Source organism: Curcuma longa, chromosome 8 (assembly GCF_044706935.1).
Source record: "Curcuma longa cultivar G26 ecotype Majalengka, Jawa Barat chromosome 8, ITB_CL_G26_1.1, whole genome shotgun sequence".
Lineage (NCBI taxonomy): Eukaryota > Viridiplantae > Streptophyta > Magnoliopsida > Zingiberales > Zingiberaceae > Curcuma > Curcuma longa.
Genome location: NC_133868.1, coordinates 12228090 through 12248235, shown reverse-complemented (window position 1 = coordinate 12248235; position 20146 = coordinate 12228090). Strand labels below are relative to the sequence as shown.

The 20146-nt window shown below is 35.5% G+C and overlaps 2 protein-coding genes across 4 annotated transcripts in view; both read right to left on the bottom strand.

Moving 5' to 3' along the window:
• LOC141833566 (uncharacterized) overlaps positions 1–4977 on the bottom strand; it is a 28678-nt gene extending 23701 nt beyond the window's left edge. Inside the window, exon 1 of the mRNA XM_074721041.1 lies at positions 4824–4977. Within this exon, the coding sequence (XP_074577142.1) occupies positions 4824–4953 (130 nt within the window). The 5' untranslated portion in view covers positions 4954–4977. The remainder of the gene's footprint in view (positions 1–4823) is intronic.
• Positions 4978–10887: 5910 nt separating this feature from the next.
• On the bottom strand, positions 10888–12554 carry LOC141833229 (putative indole-3-pyruvate monooxygenase YUCCA9). Of its 3 annotated transcripts, XM_074720617.1 has the most exons (4): positions 12538–12554; positions 11663–12272; positions 11217–11588; positions 10888–11124 (listed from the first exon to the last, which is right to left on the bottom strand). In XM_074720617.1, exons 1-4 carry the CDS (start codon positions 12552–12554, stop codon positions 10900–10902), a joined length of 1224 nt encoding a protein of 407 aa, XP_074576718.1. In that variant the 3' UTR covers positions 10888–10899. The 3 variants fall into 3 exon arrangements, with proteins under 3 accessions (XP_074576718.1, XP_074576717.1, XP_074576720.1); XM_074720616.1 differs by lacking the exon at positions 12538–12554 and having other exon boundaries at positions 11663–12317; XM_074720619.1 differs by lacking the exon at positions 12538–12554 and having other exon boundaries at positions 10888–11103; positions 11663–12317.
• Between the last annotated feature and the right edge of the window lie 7592 nt (positions 12555–20146).

Genomic DNA, 20146 nt, shown 5'->3' with positions numbered 1-20146 from the left:
AAAACTGGGGTAGTATTTATATTGTTTCAGTTGTGGCAGCTATTTTAACCCCAAGTACACTGAAAATGGTAGGCTATACTTTCCACCTTTCATGGTGAAAATGCATTTTATGAGATTGAAAAAGCTAAGGAAACGTGTTATATTTTTTCGCATTAGTACCAATGTAGAAATAAAGCTGGGGAGTAGACCTCCTTGATTGAAATCATATGGCCACAATCCAGCTGTTGACTACAGCGGGATGTGATCCTAGTTGCACACATTGTGCAGCTTTCACTTCTCATCCAGAGGTAGGAAAGCACCCTTCATGTGATTTCTCATGAAGGTGGTCTTCACATTAGTTTTTCTCAATCTAGGGCATCTAAGTTGAAGCATCATGTTTCTCAGCTGGCTTCAACTTCATCTATTAGCATGGCAAGTCATCCTTCTAATTAGCAAAAACACAAATTTATTCCTTAGTTCCTCTAATAATGTCATTGTAAAATATGTAATGAAGAATTACTTAGATAATGGTGTTTTACCATGCACTCTAAGTTTTTACATAGTCAGAGGACAAATGGTACAAAGTATCCTACTTTATAACTTATTGTTCAAGACTTTCTTGCTACATGTCTAACTAAAATTGCAACTAAGTCAAGCCTTTAGCAGTGGTGAGAGTGTCGGCTAGTTTTCATCGAAGTAAGCTTCATCTAAATACCTTGAAGGCATTAATGAGTTCACAGAGTTGTTTATAAAGTGAGATAAAAGGTACAGTTTTGATTACCTCATTGATAATTTCTTCTGCAAAAGGTGGAATCCGCCACCCCAGCGGCCCCACACGGTCGGCCCCACGACCATCTGTGAGGAGGTAAATCGAGAAACTGCAGTTGGTCACGACGGAGGAGGACCTCATTGATAATTTCCTTTCTTAGTACGGGTGCATGCTATAGTACAATTTCAATGGGTCTTTGCACATGTGAGGAAGAAGAGACATTATTGCATTTTGGTATATTTTTCCTGTACTTCACATGATTTATGTTAATCAAAAACTTAATGGGTATTATGATATTATTAGGTATACAACTATTGGTTTCAATTATATATTTTCAGGCATATTTTATTTTTGCAAGATTAGATGTTTAACTTAGTGATTTTTTTAGGTCTATTTACAATTAAATGTTGCAGGTTGAAACTATAATGTGTTGAAGTGGTATGGATTTGTTTGGGTACCCACGAGTAGTGTCAAATGGGTTAGGTTCAAACACATTCCACTAGTGGGCTTGAAATGGGGTGAGCCCAAGCCTACATTAGGTGTATTCTCTGTGACCCACAAACCTAAGAAAATTCTCACCCGTACCTCTTTCAAAAGGGGAAAGAAGGTATTTTCCCCCTAAAACAATAAATAAAATGCAGCCGTTATGACCTTTTGGTCCTAAGTTACAAAATAACCTCAAAAAAGTTTTAAAAAAGGATAAAAAATACCCCCACACCACCTATCATCCGTTATCTAGAGTAGTGACAAGTGACAACCAATTTATTTTTATTCTAACATATTTTTAGAATTTTAATTTATGAGAAAAAAGGTTGAATCCCATGATAGAAATAAGACCCAACCATGGGATGGGTATAGATAGGGCTATCTCAACCATTTTTGAGGCTCTAGGTAGGGTTGTCAATTTGGGTGGATCAAATGGGTTCGGATCGGGTTGAAATAAGAGTATTACAAAAAATTCCCAACCCAAACCCGAAATCAACTCGAAAATTATAAACCCGAACCCGGATAACCTGACCAACCCAATCTGATTTAACAAAATAATTAAATAAAAATTAAAAACACATAATGATAATATTTTAATTTAAACACGTAATAACAAACCTCGTCTAAATTATATGATAATTATATTTCATGGTTAAATATTTAAATTTAAGAATTTAATTGTCTAAACTATACCCTAACCCTAATTCGAATCAACCCAAATCTAAAAATTTTTTCTTGGTCAATTTCAAATCCAACCCGATTTGATTCGAACCTTAAAACCCCAACCTGATATTTTTCAAGTCGACTCGGGTCGGGTTGGCGGGTTTACAGGTTGGGTTCATTTTTGACACCCCTAGCTCTAGGCAAAAAAAAAATTTGAGGTCTTAATATATTTTTTTTTAAATTGAATATTAGTTTTTTAAAATAGATTTTTATATAAAATTTAGTTTTTTAAATTTTTGAGATGCAAAGTTACTAATTAAATTTTTATATTCAAGCTTTGATAATAAATCTTTTTCAATTAATAAAATTGCTAAATTATTTAATCTTTCTTGACACATTGTCGAACATAAATAATATTTTATTAAGTTTAATTTTGAAAAACTTCTTTTTACCAAAGTTATACTAACAGGTATTATTAATAGTATTCTATAAGCTATTCATGCATTGGGAAAAGAATTTAAGTTTTTGTATAAGATTTAATATCTCAAGTGTTATTTTTAATTCTGGATTTATTATTTCTTTTAAAACTTTTTAAAAATAAATCTAAACAATCAATAACAATAACATGTCATGTTTAAAAAGTCTTCAAGATTCAAATATTGTCTTTTAGAAAATCATCACCAAACAATTTTAATTTTTCTACATCATACAAAAATCAAAATTATCTTCATATATCTTAAACTGTTCAAACCTACTATGAAGCAAAAAAAAATGGCATGATCAACAATATAATTGAAATAATTAATTTTAATAAATTCTTTAGCTAAAAATCTCACCTCATTAGTTTCATTCTCATCAAATTATTTGTTTCTTCTAATTACACGTTTGTCACAAAATTTTGATTTTACATTCATTTCATTTACAATCTCTTTAGCAGAAATCATAATAGATGTGAACTCATTTTTTATATAGTTATTAAAAAAAGAAACAAGATCTTTCAACTGATGTAATACAATAGCAATGTTCATATCTTTATATTGTAAAAATTTACCAACAATATTAATTGCAAATAATATATCATACCTAATATAAATTTAAAATTTTCAATCTCATATGTTGATAAAGAAATTGTTTCACTTTATGTTTTAAGGTCATCACTAGTTTCTGTAAGTTGATATAAAACATTTCTTATTTGTGGACCTTGATATTTTATTACTTTAATACTTTCAAGATGACTTTTCCAACATGTTTGTGATAATGGCTTAAGAGTTAAACTAGAAAAATGGTCTTGTAAAATTTTTCATCTTTTTGTAGAAGAATAAAATAATGAGTATATACATTGTGTCACGCTAAAAAATATAACAATAGGATGAGAATTAGTCATATCATAAAATACTAAATTAAGACTATGACAACCATATGGTATATAAAAAGCTCTAGAATTTATATCTAACTATCTCAAATTCTATAAAATTGATACTAGAATTAAGACTATGACAACCATATTTTTTGGGGCCCCATTAAAATGAGAGCCCTAGGCATAGGCCTTATTGGCCCATGACTTAAGCAAACCTACCATAAGTCAGGTGATTGTCATAGTCTTAATTTAGTACTTTGTGATATAATTAATTCTTGTCTTAGTGCTATAATATTTTTAGTATGACACAATGTATATACTCGTTATTTTATTCTTCTACAAAAAAAATAAAAAATTTACAAGACCATTTTTCAAGTTTAACTCTTAAGGCATTGTCACAAATACATTGGGTAAATAATCTTGAAAGTGTTAAAGGAATAAAATTTCAAACTCCACAAATAAAAGATGTTTTATATCAACTTACAAAAACTAATGATGATCCTAAAATAAAAAGTGAAGGAAGATCTTTAGCAACATATGAAATTGAAAATTTTAAATTTTTATTAGGTATGATATTTTACTTGCAGTTAATATTGTCAATAATATTTTACAATATAAAGATATGAACATCATTATAGCATTAGATTAGTTGAAAAGTCTTATTTCTTCTTTTATTGACTATAGAGAAAATGGGTTCACATATGCTATGATTTCTGCTAAAGAGATTACAAATGAAATAAATGTAGAAACAAAATTTCATGAAAAAAGTGTAATTAGAAAAAACAAACAATTTGATGAGAATAAAACTAATGAGGTGAGACTTTCAATTGAAGAATCTTTTAAAATTAATTATGTCAATTATATTGTTGAGCATATCATTTCTTCACTTCAAAGTAGGTTTGAACAGTTTAAGATATATGAAGATAATTTTGATTTTTTATATGATGTAGAAAAATTAAAATAGCTTGATGATGATTCTATAAAAGAAAAATATTTAAATTTTGAAGACTTTTTAAAACATGAGATGTTATCTGATATTGATGGTTTAGATTTATTTTCAAAATTAAAATTTTTAAAAGAAATAATAAATTTATAATTAAAACAACATTTGAGATACTAAATCTTATAAAAAAATTAAATTATGATAATTTATAAAATACTACTACCAGTATAGTTTAGCAAAAAGAAGTTTTTCATAATTATAATTAATAAAAAAGTTATTTACGCTCAACAATGTCTCAAAGAAAATTAAATAATTTAGCAATTTTATCAATCAAAAAAGATTTATTATCAAAGCTTGAATATAAAATTTTAATTAGTTACTTTGCATCTTTAAAAGTCCCAAATATTTTTTTGGCCTAGCCTCAATAATTGTTGAGACGGCCCTAGGCATAATGGCCTATGGAATGGCCTATGGAATGGCTTAAGCCGGCCCTGGGTATGGGTATGGGTATGGGTATGGGCGGTGGAGAACTCGTGGGTACCCTATCCCCGCTGCCACCCTTAGCTGTGTTTTGGTGCTGGCAAAAAAAAGGGCAGATTGACATGAAGAGGCTGAAAGAATTTTACCTTTCCAAAAAGGGGTGACTTGTCTAGCTGAAGAAGAGGACAACGACGTGGAGTATATCTGAATCTTTTGCGCGCCCTCCGGCACCGCTAACTCTCCTGCCCCGGAGCTCGTTGCAGCCTCCTCCGCCATCGCGCCGTCTGGGATTTCGCAGGATCCAGAAGGACTATTATGCTGGCGAGATGTAGCAGCGGATTAAGCCTAGACGGCGTTGATCAAGAACCGCACCAAATCAAAGCTCGATCCTGACCTCAATCCGGCGGCCCGTGTTCCGGCTCGGTCCGGGCTGGCCCGACTTGGGCCTCGCTCAGTACGACGCGGCAACAGCTCAGCCCAACCTGTGATATGGATGGGCTGGGTGAACACGTCTTGATCCATGGGGCAGGCCAGTACTCGGGCCATGCCCGTGTCGGCACGGCCCATGTACCAAACCAAGTCCAGTTATTTAAAAGAAAAAATAATTTATATGAATGGTAATTTTTCAAACCGCATAGGTGATTATGCGACTTACCCAAATCGCGTGGGTGGTTTTGAGATTGTCCACTTGATGTGGGTTTATTTTCCATTTTATCCTTGATTCTGTTGGCACGATAATATCATGTGAGTCTAAAACAAAGACTACTTTGAAACGCGTTCCAAAATGTTTCTCGAAGAAAGCGACCTTCGCCCCAACCCACCAAAGGCGACGGCCAACGAACGATGCAGCATATTTCCTCAAACAGTGATCTTCTACTAAGCAAAAAAGTCGAACGGAGAGAAACTAACAAACGTCGAGTCGGTGTCTAATATTTTTCGAGGAACAGTGCATCTTCTTATCAACAAAATAGGGAATGAAACATAGATTAAAATCGTCGCTCTTGTAAAAATTCATATCTGACGAAGTTTTAAGTTTATTACACATGGAAAAGGCGATAGAAGAAAACCTAACAAATATAGTTTTGACGTAGCTTCTTCTCTGATGAATAGTACAACTTATGTCTCTAACAATTTTCAAGAGGCAGTTGCTCTTGATCACACATCTCCCTCCTGACTATGAAGTTGAAACTGACGAAACCTCGCTTCTAGGCAATGACTTTGCCAATTCTCTATTATTGTATTACAGTATATTTCAAGTGAGGTGTTGGTCGCTGAGGGTAAGGAATTATAAGATCAGATTGAAAATTTTTAAATACTCATTAAATTCTATCAACTAGCATTCTAGATAATCTGTGAATGGTGTAGGTGACAGTTACATCTCAAAATGCCCTTACCAATATTGTAGATTGGGACATCTTCGTAGTATTATATAATATTTTTCTGTCATTGTAGAAAAATTAATCACAGTAGTAGTAATAGTTGAAATCATATTGTGGATAAAATTTTACGTTTTAATCAATCTCGTGAACAACATATAAGTTTTCTTCTCCTAATCTGTAAATAAATTAATATGATGTATAAATTAGCATTATGTGAAACCTTGCCAACATAGTTTAGTAAAATATCGATTATTTGTGTTGTTACGCATCTAGACTTTATTATATATCTTTTTTTATCTTCAAAGTTTCATTGACAATATCCTTAATCAATTAATAAATTGTGTGGTTACGGGTTAAAGTTGCTTATTTGTGAAATATTAAATTTTGAAATATGTAACTACAAATTTAGGAACATATGATGATCTATTGATTTCCTTCATTTGGCTAGTGTGTTATAGAAATATTCACATATTTATAAAAGTGATTATTATTTTTGGTTCCATCAATGCAGGGATTCATTGTCTAATGAAATGATCTCACGTAGATGGAATCGATTGATTCACAAAAATAAAATTGACTCAGTGATGGTACATCGAACATAAATATCAATGATAGTAAGATTTCATCTTCCAGTTCTGCTAGTGTTGTGATGAGTACTAGAGAGAGTACGAATTATAGATACAATTTAAAAGAAGAAACTGTTTGTATTGAGGATGTCATAGGCTAGAATTTAAAATAAATATTTGAAGATATGTAGACTCAAACAGAATATTACGATATTAGAATGCTATCAAAAATTGAAAGGGATGTCTCCGATGATGAATTTATAGTGAATGATATGGATTATTCAATAGATCTAACGGTGATCTTCAATGAGTATAATGACCATGAAGATGTGTTTCATTAGCTGAAGATGCATATGTAATGAACTCAAGATTTGTTACATTGCAAAGGCAAAAATCAGACGGAAGTAATGAATTTTTTATTGATAAGGTAATATAAAATTTAATCTGTAATAAGTTTTAAAAAATATATTTAAAATAGTAGTGTAATGATTTTTTTTATGTTTCATAATGTAATCTGTACTAAATTGAAGTAGTGATGCAATATATTTTTCTTTAACTTTTATATTCTTCACTTCACTCAATGACAGTAGTAGTAACTTAAAAAACTATCGATTCTTGTGTAGGTATTCTCAATCCAAAAATATTTTAAATATATACTGCTAAATATGTTATGAAGAAGTAGTTCATTTACAAAATAAAGGATTCGAGAAAAATCAAAGTTAAAGTAATTGGTGATGGAGAAAACTACACATGGGCAATAATTGCAAGGGGAGAAGTAGAGTTGACTGTTATAAAATATTTAGGGGAATACTAGTGCGGTCACTAAAAAACAAAACTTGAGCAGTGAGAACCGCAATGGCTCAACATGATGAGTTTTGTATAGAACCTTAACATTAACCCTTTAATTGCACCCTAGACATCCAAAACCCTAAACTGAATACTCTTATCAGCATATAAACCATAAGACGACCCCTCTAAACCATAATTGACCCCAAATTAAAAATGTCGCCTTGAAATCAAAGGTGCCATAATTGCTAAGGAAAATACGAGGAGAAACAATTAAGCTTAACAACACTAAGACATTTTTCTCATGTACATCAGTTATGGTATTTGTTTAGGGGATGCACGAGAAGATGATCACACAAAGATTGTCACACACTCGGTTTTAATGAGAAGAAACCTACTGCTTTAAATGTGGCAGAATTGGAGCAGATATAATTTGATTTGAAGCTTTTGGTTATGGTCCAGGTTGGGTTGACTAAGTATAATGGATCAATTTTGTATTGTGTTGCTGGTCTAAGAATATCAGCTACATTGTGTTGCTACTCTTGTTCGGATTAACAACAGAATGGTCCCGCATGTTGTAGTGTGTTGCTAGTTTGAAACATCCAACAACACGTTGTTGCTGGTCTGGGGGGGATCCATAACACCTTGTTGCTGGTCTTGCTAGGATCAACAACAAAGTGTTCTTACATGTATGGTAGCGTGTTGCTTGTGTGGAAAGAACAGCAACACATTGTTGCTAGTCTATTGGGGATCAACAACATCGTGTTGTTACCCAGATCAGCAACAGAAAGGTCCAACATGTATTTATAATGTGTTGTTGGTGTGCTGGTCTAGGGGGATCAGTAACAACGTGTTGCTAGTCTAGGGGGATCAGTAATAATGTGTTGCTGGTCTTGCTCCGATCAACAATAGAATGGTCCAACATATATGGTAGCGTATTGCTGCTGCGGAAAGGCCACTAGCACGTTGCTGGTCTAGGGGGGATCAACAACACTTTGTTGTTAGTCTTGTGCTTAAATCATAATTGATTGTTATAATATCGTAATCGATTACAAAACATTTTAGGACAATGAACAGTGTTTCTAATCGATAATCAAAGTGTCATAATCGATTAAAAATCATTTTGTGACAATGTTCTGAAATCTTAATGGACTGATACAATATATCAATTGATTAAAAACCCTTCTATGACCTACTACTAATCGATTGATACAATGTACCAACTATTGATGTGTCAATGTGCGATCAATCAGTTTCGAGCAAATGTGGTTGATGGACTTAGAGACCTCGAAATGACTACCATTTTACCTCGAATCGGGTCATTCCTTAGTATGTCAAAATTAAGATCACCATTTTATAACTCTACTCGTATCATAAAATCTCAATCACAATTCAATTCTAGCATAGATTCAGATAAAATATTTCCCAAATAAATGAACAAGATCATTTTATAGTACATTAAATATCAATTTACAACTTACAAATAAAAATATTTCAACAACAATGATAATCCAATATAATTACAACTGTCATACTATAAAGAACATCACTTTACAACTGTCATACTTTACAAATTACAACAACATGAACAATATTACTCAATATATATATATATATATATATATCAATTCAAAAAGATTGTAGCATGTATACTAGATTCACTTAACAGAGATTGTGAATCCCTAAATATCAAGGAGAGTTTATTCCAACTTCAGTCACATTTATGTCAAAGTCCGACTATGCCCTGCAAAATAAAATAATTTTCAAACAAAAATACAATAACAACACAGCAAATAAATTTGAGTCCCTTAAATGTGTCAAAATCCTACTCTTAACATAACTTATCAATATCTACCGCGGATATTTTCTTTATGTATTTTAGATATAAGCCTCGTTGCTTTTAGCTTATTATCCATCTAATAGCATGAAGGAATGATAAGCTATGTGTTCACTATTCACTCAACTTTTGGATCAAATGACTTAGCTAAATGGGGCGAATAGATGACTAAAAAATTTCTTCGCAGAACACAACTCAAATTGAATGATTATTTCAACTGTCACAGGGAGGCCCCCATATAAAAGTGCATTAGACATCAAGGGATCAAAGCCACCATTATATGCCTTATTGCTAAGTAAATGTATTTGTATTTAAACAAAGTCAAGTCTTTATGTTATTCCACAGATTTGGCCATCTGTTTAACTACAAAAGTTAACAACATGAAAGTATATCTTTGAAAAATCAACCCCATTAACTTTCAGAAGAAATATGGATTCATGTCCCCATCACAATATGCTCAATCTGTAATTGGATTGATGACATTTATCTGCCTATCTATTAACCAAGATATGCCATGGGACCATTTGTATTGGTTTAGCAGGCCCTCACAAGGACCACCACCACCTTGTCTTCCAAGTCTCCCCAACCTTGATGCTGCACGACCTCAGAGCTGTTTACAGGTTTTTCTCCAATCCTTGTGCTGCACAAGGAATTATTGTGATCCTATCTGCAATGATCACCATCTCAGTTATGGCATTCAAGAACAATCAATGTTCTCTCACATCAGTTGAGCAAAATTATAGTAGTCTGAGATAACACTCCAGATCTAATCATGGGGTGGGCCTTCTGATCCCTTTCACTTTGATAAGGTATTAAAGAACTGAAATGCGACCAATATGGAATGACATTTTCAAGTTTTAGTTACTTGATCTACTACTAAATGGTTTATTTTCATAGACAAAAATTTATTAACCAGGGATTCTGATACCGACCTTTCTCTTTCAGCTCCTAACTGTGTTGCCATCGATCCTTCCAAGTCAAACATACCAAAAATTGTAATCATGATCAGATGTTTACATGACAGTTTGCTTGTATGAACAACGACAAAGTGAAGTGGCGATCGATCGATCGATCGACGATCGACGTGCAGTTATTGAGGCAGAGGGGAGTAAATGGTGGGCAGGCCATGTGGTGTAGGGGTTGCCTGAGGGATCTCTGAATCCATGGATCCCCCACTAATGAAAAGTGCAGTCTTCCATGTATCGGGAGTGGCAAAAGGAAATGGTCCAGTGAAATTGCATGATCATGCCTCAAGCTGGAAGAATTGAGATGGCAAGGCAAAGCACTTCAAAGATTCTTTTCCTATGCTTGTACTATAGAACAGATCAGAATGTGAGTGACCAGTAGGGTAGAATCAGGTCCATCTTTACTGTAAAGTCCCTGTCACTACATTCTCCTTTCAGTAATGTAATGCTGTAGCACTTGTAATCATTGATCTTGTAATTCAATTCCAAAATGGCTCGGTTTAAGGAGAGAAGACGAATATGAACTCTGATGTAACAAGATAAAAGGGTGGTTTCATTCATTCATCAATACTGTATTTGTACAAAGACTGGATACTTTCTCAAAACTTTTGTCAATCTACTTTACAAACAATAATCTACAATCCAAATCAGTCATACAACAAATCAAATTGCAGGCATGCAGTGATTGATTAGTTCTGTGAGATGCATCTTCTATGGCAAGCAAAGAGTCTGTTGGCCGGTTTGAATTCCTGCTTCCATATCCTGCCGATGTCCGCCGCCGTTCTCACCGCGTCGGAGGCAGCTCCGGCGAGTCCTCTCCTGGTGAAACCGACAGCGTACAGTCCGCACTCTCCTTTCCACCCATCTGGGAATGGAGTCTTTGGGAACCCGTCCTTGGAAAAGAAATCACATCCCTGCAAAACGAAACAAACTTTGATCGATCAATCAATCTCCATGAACATTTCTGAGCGGTTTTGCATATCAATTTAGGCGAATGAATCTTTACTTGAAGCCACTGAGGCACGTTGCTGCGGTATCCGGTAGCCAAGATGACGGAGTCGATGTCGAGCACTTGGCCGTCGACGAGCTCCACCTTTCCGGCGGAGAAGCGCTTGATTCCGGGAACGACTTTGATGTCGCCGGATTTTACTTTGGCGAGAGCACCCACGTCGAGAACAGGGGTCCTTCCCTGCGTGTTTTTCAGCTGCAGAGGACCGACCGATGGCCGCCGCAATCCATACTTCTCTGTGCTCCCGAGCACAAACCAAGCGAGCACCAGCAAGATCTTGTCCACCAGCCACAGAGGCAGCCATTTCATCATCACGACGGCCAACTCGAATACTGATTTACCGAGCACTTCCCTCGGCAGTACATGAACCTGCGACCGAAATCCGGCTGGTGAGTAAAATTAACCAGGAATCAATGATCAAATGTTTGCGATCCGATACTCACACTATCGCGGACCACCATGGCCGGGAAGGCATTGTGGTCGCAGAGGTCGAGACTGATCTCCATGCCGGAGTTGCCACAGCCGACCACCAACACGCGCTTTCCGGCGAAGTTCTCGCCAGACTTGTAGTCGCACACGTGTATCACGTCCCCGGCGAACTCCCTGAGGCCGTCCAGCTCAGGGACTACTTTCTCCGAGTTCTCGCCGGTGGCGGCGACCAGCCAGCGGCCGATGTACTCGACCTCGGCTGCGGGTCCGGCGGTCCTCACGCGCCACAACTCGCTGGTCTCGTCGTACCTCGCCGACTGCACGGTCTGATTGAAAATAGGATTGATGCCGAAGTGGCTGGCGTAGGACTCCAAGTAGTCGATGAACTGCTTCTTGGTGGGATACTCGGGGTAGTCGGCGGGGAAGGGGAATTTGGGCAGCTCGCAGAACTGCTTGGGGAGGTGAAGCTTCAACCGGTCGTAGGTGCGCTTCTGCCAGAGCGAGGCAATGCAGTCGGCGCGCTCGAGGATCACCGACGGCACGCCGTGCTCCTTCAGCCCCGCGGCGACGGCCAGCCCTGACGGCCCGGCTCCGACGATGATCGGACCGTTCACCCACACGCACCTCCGGTGCGACAGGAAGTCGAATTGATCGTCCATCATCTCCTCGCTTAGCTTGAGCTGGAACAGAGAAGAGCAGAGGAGGTTGTCGCAGGCAATCTATAATTCCAAGGCTTAACAATTCAATGCCATTGTGGAATTAAGTTCTGGACGAGAGGAATGGAGATTAAAAAGCGACGTGAAAGACGGCGATTTGAGAGGCCAATTGAGACTTGCGGTGGAGTGGAGTGGGGAAGGAAGAGGAGGAGGTGCTTAAATAGTTGAAGGACCGCCCATTGCTCTTCATGTGCTTGCCGCTTTGTCCCTATTTTATTATTCCTTTACATAAAGATCACAAAATCTCATTTTTTCAGAATGAATTAAACAGTCTGATGAATGTTTGCCCAGAAGTTCCTGTTGTATCGACGTTGTTATCAATCAGGACGCAAAGCTTTGACCTGATGCTGCATTTGATGGAGATTCGTCTCAATAAATTTGCATGGAACATTCCCTTCACCCCTTGCTCCTTCTGAGAGCCACAAATTTGCTTTTCAGACATTGCCCGTTGCCATAAAAACCTTCGCAAGTCAAGCAGTGCTCTGCTTCTGAAATGAGTTTTCTGGCTTTTGCTCTCTGATGATTGAATTGGCATGAACGGATAATTATTACAAACCGTTATTAGATTTCTATTCTTCCCTTTAGAAACACTACTTTTCCTTTGATTTCTTTTAGGCACATGTTCTGGTCAAATCGAGGCATTAGAAAAACCTATTGCTCTTGCTTTACAGAATACAGCATTATCTATATTGCAACCAGAAACCTGATCCCTGCTTCATCCGCCATGAAATAAATACAGACAAGGGAATGGAAAAGGAGGAGAAATTCTTTAGTTGTTCTTGGCTAATGATCACGAGTGAGTAGAAAGAATCTTTAGCTAGCTAGCTGCAAATTGTGATCTGGCAAGCCAATCATCGTAACGTAAAACAAAAGCATCAAAGTTTATCCTTCTCCTGGCTGGATTTGAATGAACTGTGAAACCTACTGTGAGGAAGATTATGTGTGATGTTGGATAATGTATTAATTTGATGAACTCGATCAAAATGTACAGCAAACAGATCCAGTAGTTTGTTTGTGGACCATCACAGTGCATGATTAGGAAATATCGGATCTGGTGGCTTCCGCCAACTTGGCCATGGGAGCCATTCTTTTTTGGATCATTAAATTACTTAGTTTTCGCTTTACTTAGCGGACGGTAGACACATGATATTTTTGATATAACAGTGAGATCTATCATTTACCTCACTATGCACCTTTTATTTGTATATCTAAATTTACTTTATACTCGTAAGACTAATTTTAGAGGGGCCGTAGACGGTAGACACATGATATTTCTGATGTAACAATGAGATCTATCATTCACTCCATCATACACTTTCTATTTGTGTATCTAAATTTACTTTTTTTCATACTTGTAAGACCGACTCTAGAGGGGTTGCTAAGAAGGCTATCCATATTTTTGATACTCATAAGAACACACCTAATTTATTGAATATCCAAAAGATATACCTTACTTTGATATTTATTAATTGGAATATCAATTGCTACCTTCATCAAACACTTTTATCCAAAAGTGGGTGATGTTTGTAAAAAGTATAAATTTAACTTTTACCGGGAAATTAAACTTAACACTACAGTAAGCTTAACCAGTTAATATGTATCAACAAGACTACAATTAATACTCATATATATTTTACCATTTGATAAGCTTATTTCTTAACCATCTCAAACTCAATTATAATAATATTTTTATTTTTTATACTCAAATGTATAAAAATATATATAATGCGTGCGAATTATAAGTTAAAATGAGATATATTTTATTTATATAATTAATATATCTTAAACAAACTATAAGGACCTCTAATTGATCTAAAAAATTATTCATCCAATAAATTTCCTAATAAAATATACTAGAGCTCTATTCCACTCCTTTGTGGCCTAAGTATTTTTTCCCCTTGTGCATGCGTAATCTTCTGAAAGAACTTTTTCTTTTTCTTTTTCTTTTTATCTTCTGTTTTTGTTTTTTGTTTTTTGTTGTTTTGTTTTTGTTTTTGTTTTTAATGTTTGTGTCTTCGCTGCGTGCATGTGCATGAAACCTCGGTTTCCTACGTGACTCTTCTTTTCACGTAAAAGGGCACGTCCACATTAAACCGACGCATTGAAATGATACAAACCACCATGAGGCTTTCACCTTTCAGCATGAGAATATACGTTGGAAACTTCATCTCTCTCTCTATATATATATATATGATTAATTATTGCACCGCGTGGGGGATTAACTGACTAGTTTAGACAGGTGGAAGGACAACGCAACGGCCACGTAGCCTAATACCTTTTGTTATCTGCATAATTAAACTGGGTCGGTGGTAGTGAGTGCAAGTGCCTGATTTAACTAAGTGAAAGAGCGAGGAAGAAGGAAGAATATTGTTATTCTTATCCAGAAAAGTGGGAGAAGATTATGATTAACTGAGACCATTAGCCACGAGGGAGTTTCTCAGTGGCTTCTAGGGTTTGTGATGGTGATCATTACCTCTCTGATTAGGATCAGGAGCAGTTCTAAAGGTGGATGACTAAACATGCATATCAAAGCTTTGTTATTTATTTAATGGAGTAGAATATAATTGCTCACTTCCACACTGAATGAATGATAGAGGAGTGAGTGCAGTGGGTTCTAATATTAAACAAGAAAAGTAAGCTTCTTTTGTGGTTGATGATCATGAGAAGGGGCCCTTAAAATTTTGTGTTAGAGCTCTAGGAGAGCTCTATCTTCGATCTCTTGATTGTATATGGACTAGTTGCCTTCGTGCATGATCTAGGGGGATGGCTTCCATCATGCTCGGTATAGTTTTAATTTGCAAGAACGCCGAAAAGAAAACTTTGATTGAAAAGTAGGGGATCACAATCAATCCATTAGCCTAAAATAATGGAAGAACTACAAGAAAGTTATGATAAATTACGATATCCCTACAAACTATGATTAAGTGGTGCCTGCATGCCCATTTAAGTCCTCACTCGATTTCCTCTTCGAACTATAATACACTGAAGATTCAACACATTGCTTTTCACAATGAGATGCAACATACACAATAAAAGGGGAAAATAAGAATAAAGGCACAAGATGAAGATAAAGCAATACAGACAAGTTAAAATACAATTATTATATAATTTGGCAAGAGAATATAGATATGGGAAAGTTTGTACATAGAGAATGGCTATTATCATCAAATATATATCACATTAATGCACTACAAAAATAATAGCCAATAGTGACAGAATATTCCGTTGTTATTCCGTCGCTAAAAGTCATTAACGATGGAATAGCGATGAATATTTTTCGTCGCGATATTTTTGGTTGCTGACGTCAATTAGTGACGGAATTTATGATTCCGTCGTTAAATTTAACGATGAAAACATATAATTTTGTCGATAAATTTAGCATATATTCCGTCACTAAATTTAGTGATGAAATTTATTTTCATCGCTAATTAACAATGAAATTTTAATTCCGTCGCAAAAATGGTAAACAGAATCAATGTTCCATCTTAGTTCTAGCGACGGAAATAAAATTTCTGTCCCTAATTAGCGATAGAAAGGTTAAATATATGTCGCTAATTAGCGATGACAAGATTATAATTTTCGTCGCTAATTACCGACGAAAATTATAATTCCGTCGCTAATTAGCGATAGAAAGTTTATAATTTCGTCGCTAATCAGCGATGAAAGTTTATAATTCTTATAATTCCGTCACTAATTAGCGACGAAATTATAAATTTTCATCGCTAATACTCTGAATTTTTTTAAAATTTTTTCGTTTATCCAAATTTCCTATTTATATTTTCATCAACAATCTAAAACTATCACAAGCGATAGTTTAACAGGAATAAATAACACTATAATTTACAATAAATAACATATTAAACACAAATTTTAAATAACTTTTATAACACAACAATCTAATCACAAAATAATTTAACAACTTAATACATTCAATATTTGAAATAATCGAATCACGATACAATTAGTTTTCAATCTCTTAAATAAATTCAGTCACAACATCTGAACGAAACTAATTAAATCAATACAAATACAAATACAAATATCAAATATCTGAATACAATGATACTATATCAAATGTTTAAATACAATCAAATCTATGAAAAATATCTAAACTCACCGAGTTAAAGTATCCAATCCTGCAAAAAAAAAATAATAAGATAGGTTAGTAATAAATCAATGATATGTATCTATTTTGAAAATGCATATTTACGAATCATAATTAAAAAAATATATACAAATGTTAACATACCTCGCAAGCAGCTACTGATTCAGGTTATCAGGGTCCTGAGTCTCCTGTGAGTCAAAGTCATACGGGCGCTGCGAGTGTTTCACTCATGCCAGCCATGAATTCGCACATCTACTGCGCAATCTCCTCATATCGCAACTGGGCTTGGCGAGACTCTTGAAATGTCCGCTTTAATGTCGAGAGTCGATTCTTTAATTCTTGATTTTCTTGCTCTAGAGCTTCTACCCTAGTAGATGATCCGCTGGGACGACCCCTGACTCTAGGGGTCATCACACGGTCATACACGACTCTCACCTGGGACCCTAGACCGTAAAGGGTGGAACTCTTCTTCCTCCCACCGACCACATCATAATATATCTCATTTACCTGTCGGTGGAGAGAGCTTGCATCTCACCTCCCTCTCTATCTAGCTGAGACGCCTGTGCAACTCTAATAGCCATTTCAGTCTGTTTAAAAATAAATTCATATAAAATATAAAATTAGAAAAAATAATCATTTATAATAGTTAAATAAATTTAAAATTTAAAATCTTATGTCTAATGTATGCGATCGTGGATCGATAAATGTATCATCCTTAGACTTATGTGTCTTAGTAAAAATCTCCCAACAAGTAGGAGGTCGTTGTAGCTCATGCTCCTGAAGATTAAAAAAATACAATTAAATCAAAATAATATCATTGCTAATTAAGATAATTCTAAAATAAATATATTAATTGTAAACTCACCAAGTCTAAGGTATGCTCGACGATGGAACGAGATCCAGCTGTATGTTTTGTGGATCCAGTGCTAGGGCCAGCGAGCTCGGTGTTTCTATTGGCTCGAGCTGTCGCTGAATTTAACTGTCATCTTTCTGCAGCCTAGATGGCTTGTCATGCATCCCAAATATCAACTGGGATGAAAGCTGGTCTTATGCCCTTTCTTCTGTATTTATATAGCAAATCTTTATATAATTTGGCACATACATTATTTCATGTTTCTTTAAATTCCTCCTCATGCTTGGCTCCCAAGTATATTTTTTTTATAAAAAAAAAAAATTATTCAATTAGTATAAACAATATAACTTTCGATAATAAAAATGACTTACCAAAAACTCCTCCTAGTAAAAGCTTCGCATGCCCTCGTTGACATGCCTCAAAGTAATACCTGAAAGGCAAACTCGCTCATAAAATTTACTAGAATATATAGGCTGCAACTCGGTGACCATTGGGTGCAAACATAGTCCCACATCTAAAGCACATGGAAAAGATTATGAGTTTAAAAGGATGGAAGATATCTCCATTGGTATGAGGCCTTTTGGGGAGAGCCCAAGAACAAAGTCATGAGGGCTTAGGCCCAAAGTGGACAATATCATACCATTGTGAAGATATTTTGATTCCATCGGTACTAACAAGTGGTATCAGAGCGAGACCGCTCTTTACCGGACTAACCGCCGGATGAGCCATGATCCAGATCTAACCATGTGGTTTGAACCTTAAACAAAGGAAGTGGGTGCTCCCGTGTCTGAATCAAGAGGACCAGACACCAAGTGAGAAGTCCTAGTAGGTCGGATGGACCGAGGGGCAAAAATTCATAGTTGCGACTAGGTGGGAAGTCCTAGTAGGTCAGGTGGACCGAGGGGCAAAAAGTCATAGTTGCGACTAGGTGGAAAGTCCTAGTAGGTCGGGTGGACCGAGGGGCAAAAAGTCCTAGTTGCGGCTAGGTGGGAAGTCCTAGTAGGTCGGGTGGACCGAGGGGCAAAAAGTCCTGATGGGTCGAGGATTTAGAAATCAAAAAATACGTTGAGGGGGCCTGTGGTCCTTTGTTTGAGGGGGGATTGTTGGGTTGCAAGGGTGTAAATATAGTCCCACATCTAAAGCACATGGAAAAGGTCATGAGTTTAAAAGGATGGAAGATATCTCCATTGGTATGAGGCCTTTTGGGGAGAGCCTAAGAATAAAGCTATGAGGGCTTAGTCCCAAAGTGGACAATATCATGCTATTATGGAGATATTTTGATTCCATCGGTACTAACAACTATCTGGAGTAAAAATGCATTATAAAATATATAAATATTAGACATATGATATAAATTTTTTTATAAATTTAAAAGTACTAATAACACTAATACTTACCATCCTTCAATAACTCGTAAGACAATCTGGCCACCGGGTGCTGCTGTTTGGTCTGACATATCTGTATCTACAAAATAACATTATAGCATATACACATTCAAAATAATAATTCAAAACAGTAAAAATTAAGATTCGCAAGTGAAAAAAAAGCTCTGCAGAGATATGAGGAAAGGAGTATCATCAAAGTAGTTGATTTGCACAATAGAAGCATTAGACACCATATTCTTTAGTTTTATCTGCTTCATGGTATAAACAAGTTGTAAACTTTGAGGAGCCATGAATTTTCAAGGGATAAAGGTTTATCTATATCTATGTGTATGTCTACAAAAAATAATATATGACCTCTCTAATTTAATTTGCCATATTCAAGTAATAGGAGAAACTAGCATATAAATACCAAATAGAATTGGGATGTGTAGCTTGTTGATGTTTATTGTATCAAAGTCTTATTTGGTCAATAATTTCTACACCTGACTTCATTGTTGGCTGTAGTTTTCTGACTACAACATTCCTTAAGAAATTTTTTTTATTTCTCCTGAAAGGATATTCAATTGATAAAAATTTACAATGATTATCAAACCAATTAGATACCTTCCCACTGCATGGTAATGAAAATGCATCAGACTCTGTCATGCAATATGGACATGCTAATTTACCAACTGTGCTCCATCCTGACAACATTGAGTATGCTGAAAAATCATAAATTGTCCATATAATAAAGCAACATGCAAGGTAAAATTAGTTTTACTTGCAACATCATAAGTCTCTGATCCTATATTCCATAACTCAGTCAACTCGGCAATCAGGGATTGAAAGAAAATATCTATCTTCTCTTTCGGATTCGTTGGATCTGGAATAAACACAGTCAGAAACATAAATTCATCTTTCATTCACATCCATGGCGGTAAATTAGAGGGTGTTAATATAACTGGTCAAGATGAATATTGTTATCCTGATTGATCAAATGGTTGAAATTCATCTGTAGAAAGTTCCAATCTCACATTACGTGGTTCTATCGCAAAGATAGGAAATATTATATTAAGATGTTTCCATACAGGAGAGTCACAAGGATGACACATTATACCTCCATCATGCACATGCTGATGATGCCACCACATGTGGCAAGCTATGGTGACAGATGCATACAAGCATTGAAATCTAGCAGTGTGCATCTAAAAAATCTATAGTAGTGCAAAATTTGTAGTCACCATATGTAATCCATGAATTGCCTTAAAAAGCTCAATCTAGTTTGCAAATCTAAAATCAATAAAAGCATAACTTGAGTGCAATAATACTAAAGATGCAATTTTACAATAATATTTACCAATGTATGGATCTGAGTGTAGAAACTTCTAGAATCTGTTTTTGCTTCTTCAATTAACCTAAATATAAAACCAAAGTGAAAATATTAAATACAAATTCAACTA